Source organism: Phyllobates terribilis, unplaced genomic scaffold, assembly GCF_046119375.1.
Source record: "Phyllobates terribilis strain yellow unplaced genomic scaffold, ASM4611937v1 Scaffold_7__3_contigs__length_470593459, whole genome shotgun sequence".
Classification (NCBI taxonomy): domain Eukaryota; kingdom Metazoa; phylum Chordata; class Amphibia; order Anura; family Dendrobatidae; genus Phyllobates; species Phyllobates terribilis.
In genome coordinates, this window is record NW_027362767.1 from 164,278,506 (window position 1) to 164,283,503 (window position 4,998).

Consider the following 4,998-nt stretch of genomic DNA (forward strand, 5'->3'; position numbering starts at 1 on the left):
ATCCACCATTCATAAGATGAAAATCTGATCATTTACTTGTCTACAAGAAAAGTACATACCTGGATAGTATTTCTATGTGAGTGAATGATATTAAAAGCACTACAACAAGTTCTCCAATTAAGATAAGAAGCATTTGTATCAGATTTGTTACATGTCTTCGAAATTTTTAGAAAGAGATCTCATCTAGTAAAGATAAGACCATGCATGTTTTTGGGACTTTTTCTAAAGCTGACCATTGATATTATAAATATGAAAAGACTACGCAATGATTTTAGAATGGAATTATGTAATAAAACATTACATATTGCTTAAAGCAAGATTTTAAGACTCTTTATAACTTTCATGTCACGGTTTTTATTAATAATATCCTGGTTTTAACTATTAAAACATTTATCAGACACACCTCCTTGAAACAAATAACTAAGCTTCCAATTTTACTTCTTGTCTATGATAAATTCACCTTTACATGTTTTGGAAATGTTTAACCAATCCTCGTCAAGCAGATTTAACCTCCTTGGTTTGTCAGATGCTCCTTACTTAAAGGTTATAGGTTTCCTTGCATTCTTAGCAATGTATTTGATAACATTGTTGGCAAATCTTCTACTAATCGTTGTCGTTAACGTGAATCCTAAGCTTCAGACTCCCATGTACTTTTTTCTTATCAATCTTTCCTTTGTAGACATCTTCCTCTCTTCCACTGTGGTACCCAAAATCTTAATAAACACATTATCCAAGGACAAGAGCATTTCTCTACTAGAATGTGCCATCCAGATGCACTTTCATTTGACTCTTGGGTCTATAGAGTGTTTGATACTTGCCATCATGGCCTATGATAGATTTGTTGCCATCTGTAAGCCACTGCACTACAACACCATCATGAGCAGAAAGTTGTGTGTCAGTTTGGCCACTGTGTCATGGATAATAAGTTTCGTGAACTCAATATTCCATGTTATTTATACCTTCCAGATGTCCTTCTGCCATTCCCATGATGTCAACCACTTCTTTTGTGAGGTTCCTGCATTTATACTAATGTCCTGCAGTGACACTTGGCTCCATGAGGTAACAATGTACATTTCGGCAGGAATAGTAGCTAGTTTATCCTTTTTTTTTATTCTTATTTCATACATTCATATTCTAGCCACTATCTTGAAGATCAGTTCTACTCATGGAAGATATAAAGCTCTCTCCACATGTGCCTCCCACATCATTGTGGTGACCGTTTACTATGGAAACATTATGATACTTTATTTACGTCCGCATTCCCAGTCATCCCCAGATATGGACAATATTGTCTCCGTCCTCTACTCAGCTGTGACACCCATGCTGAACCCCATCATCTACAGTGTTAGAAATAAAGATGTCAAAGGCACCATAAGAAAGAATCTAGTTAACTGATTCCCAACATCCACCAACAATGTACTTCAAATTCCAGGTGGGCATGCAGAGAGTGGTCTTGGGAAATGAGACTGCATTTTACATGGTGAGTAGTGTTGAGCGATACCTTCCGATATCAGGAAATATCGTATCGGATTGGATCGGGCCGATACCCAAAAAGTATCGGATATCGCCGATTCCGATACCGGAAACCAATGCAAGTCAATGGGACACAAATATCGGAATGAAAATAAACCCTTTCTTTCCTTGTAGGTTAATTCTACATGAAGTAAAACAACTAAGAATAATGTAGAATGACATGAAAAGCCGGCAATTCATCAGCGGCATTCACCGGTACCCGACAATTTACAACAGAAAGAATAGAGCTTCACACATAGATTAGGTAGATAGAACCATGTCAGTCACATATATATGAAGTACAGTGACAGTGTTGCTTACTGTACTTGTCATTTAGTGTAAAGGATTTATTTTAAAAAATATTAGTGTTTTCGTGCACCGTCTCTTTAAGAAAGCCGGCCGGCAATTCAGCATCTGTACCCGACAATTTATAATAGACAGAATAGAGCTTCACACATAGATTAGATAGATAGAAACATGTCAGTCACATATATATGAAGTACTGTGACAGTGTTGCTTACTGTACTTGTCATTTAGTGTAAAGGATTTATTTAAAAAAATATTAGTGTTTTCGTGCACCGTCTCTTTAAGAAAGCCGGCCGGCAATTCAGCATCTGTACCTGACAATTTATAATAGACAGAATAGAGCTTCACACATAGATTAGATAGATAGAAACATGTCAGTCACATATATATGAAGTACAGTAATAGTGTTGATTACTGTACTTGTCATTTAGTGTTAAAATAAAGGATTTATTTAAAAAAAAAATGGCGTGGGGTTCCCCTTAATTTTAGGCTCTAGCGGAGGTTAAGCAGACAGCTGGGGCAAATGTTTGAAGCCTGGGAAGGGGGTAATACCCACGGAGCTTCCCAGGCTACTAATATCAGCCCCCAGCTGAATACCTAGCCTTTACTAGCTATTAAAATGGGGGAATCCCCAAAAAAAAATAACGTGGGGTCCCCCCTAATTTAATAGCTAGCACAGGCTAGGCAGACAGCTGGGGGCTGATATTAATAGCCCAGGAAGGGTGCCATGAATATTGGCCCCCTCCCAGGCTAGAAACACCAGCCGTCAGCCGCCCAGAAATGGCGCATCCATAGGATGCGCCAATTCTGGCACTTAGCCTCGCTCTTCCCACTGCCCTGTAGCGGTGGCAGTGGGGTAATAGGGCTGGGGTTGATGTCAGCTTATAATGCCAGATGACATCAAGCCCAGGTTAGTAATGGAGAGGCGTCTATAAGACACCCCCATTACTAACCCCATAGTCAAAGTTAAAGAAAAACACAAACACCCAGAATAAAGTCCTTTAATTGAAATAAACACACAATTCTTTATTGTTCTAAATTAAACCATACTTACCATCACGCCCATTCCAGCTGAAGCCAACGATCTCCTGCAGTAAAAGAAAAATAATAAAGCAACATCATCCTTACCTTTCAATGGTTCCCAGGACAGCTCCAGCTCTGCTACATCGAGATGACAGGCTGGACCGCAGCAGAACGCTGCCATCCAGCCTGTCATCCCGCAGACACTGAGAAGCGCAGGCATGCTTGCGCTCCTCAGTGTCTCTCTGTGACGTCATCCAGATGAGCCGAGTTCATGTCCAATGAACTCAGCTCACCTCATGCACGTCACTGACAGCGTGGGAAAATTCTCCTGCACTCAGCGCTTCAGCGTGAGAATTCTCCCACGCTGTCAGTGACATACATGAGGTGAGGTCATGTCCAATGAGCTCAGCTCACCTCATGCACGTCACTGACAGCGTGGGAAAATTCTCACGCTGAAGTGCTGAGTGCAGGAGAATTTTCCCACGCTGTCAGTGACGTACATGAGGTGAGCTGAGTTCATTGGACATGACCTCGGCTCATCTGGATGCCGTCACAGCCAGACACTGAGGAGTGGAAGTATGCCTGCGCTTCTCAGTGTCTGCGGGATGACAGGATGGATGGCAGCGTTCTGCTGCGGTCCAGCCTGTCATCTCGATGTAGCAGAGCTGAAGCTGTCGTGGGAGCCATGGAAAGGTAAGTATGAGGTTGCTTTATTATTTTACTTTTATTGCAGGAGATCGTTGGCTTCAGCTGGAATGGGCGTGATGGTAAGTATGGTTTAATTTAGAACAATATAGAATTGTGTGTTTATTTCAATTAAAGGACTTTATTCTGGGTGTTGTGTTTTTTTAAATACTTTACTAGAAATTCATGGTGGTCATGTCTAATATTGGCGTGACCCCATGAATTTCGGGCTTAGGGCCAGCTGATAATGCCAAGCTGGCCTTAACCCCTTTATTACCCAGTGAGCCACCGCACCAGGGCCCTGGATGAGTTGGGTACAGCGCCAGAAGATGGCGCTTCTATGAACGTGCCATTTTCTGGGGCGGCTGCGGACTGCAATTTGCAGCGGGGGTGGCCCAGAAAGCTTGGGTCTCCCTGCGCTGCGGATTCCAGCCCCCAGCTGCCTAGTTGTATCTGGCTGGGCACAAAAATAGGGCGAAGCCCCACGCATTTTTTTTTTTAATTATTTCATGAAATTCATGGAATAATTAAGAAAAAAAGGGCTTCCCTATATTGTTGTGTCCGGCTAGGTACAAATAGGCAGCTGGTGGTTGGGGGCAGCCCGTTCCTGCCTGCTGTACCTGACTGGACACAAATATAGGGCGAAGCCCCACATAATTTTTTTTTAATTATTTCATGAATTTCCTGAAATAATTAAAAAAAAATTGACGTGGGGCTTTGCACTATATTTGTGTCCAGCCAGGTACAGCAGGCAGGAACGGGCTGCCCCCAACCACCAGCTGCCTATTTGTACCTGGTTGGACACAACAATATAGGGAAGCCCTTTTTTTCTTAATTATTCCATGAATTTCATGAAATAATTAAAAAAAACAAAACGTGGAGCTTCTCCCTATTTTTGTGTCCAGCCAGGTACAACTAGACAGCTGGGGGATGGAATCTGCAGCGCAGGGAGGCCCAAGCTTTCTGCCCCCCCCGCTGAAAATTGCAGTCTGCAGCCGCCCCGGAAAATGGCGCGTTCATAGAAGCTGGATGCTGTACCTGGCTGGCATACAAAAATATGGCGAAGCCCACGTCAAAAGTTTTGGGAAAAATTAATTAAAAAATAAATAATAATTTAGGGACTGCATCTTTATTAACTCCTCAAATGTCATTTAGTTTTAAAATAAAGGATTTATTTAAAAAAAAAATGGCGTGGGATCCCCCATAATTTTAGTCTCTAGCGGAGGTTAAGCAGACGGCTGGGGCAGATGTTTGAAGCCTGGGAAGGGGGTAAAACCCACGGAGCTTCCCAGGCTACTAATATCAGCCCCCAGCTGAATACCTAGCCTTTACTAGCTATTAAAATGGGGGAGCCCCCCAAAAAAAATGACGTGGGGTCCCCCCTATTTTAATAGCTAGCAAAGGCTAGGCAGACAGCTGGGGGCTGATATTGATAGCCCAGGAAGGGTGCCATGAATATTGGCCCCCTCCCAG

The 4,998-nt window shown here is 42.4% G+C and overlaps 1 protein-coding gene across 1 annotated transcript; it reads left to right on the plus strand.

The window, feature by feature from the left end:
- The first annotated feature begins 447 nt into the window (after positions 1-447).
- On the plus strand, positions 448-1,395 carry LOC141155425 (olfactory receptor 5AS1-like). Its single transcript, XM_073642290.1, has one exon. The coding sequence runs from the start codon at positions 448-450 to the stop codon at positions 1,393-1,395; it is 948 nt and encodes a 315-aa protein (XP_073498391.1).
- Positions 1,396-4,998: the final 3,603 nt, after the last annotated feature.

What these genes read in the sequence shown, in the direction of transcription:
- LOC141155425 (XM_073642290.1), top strand. Translation starts at nt 448, where the DNA reads ATGATAAATTCACCTTTACATGTTTTGGAAATGTTTAACCAATCCTCG.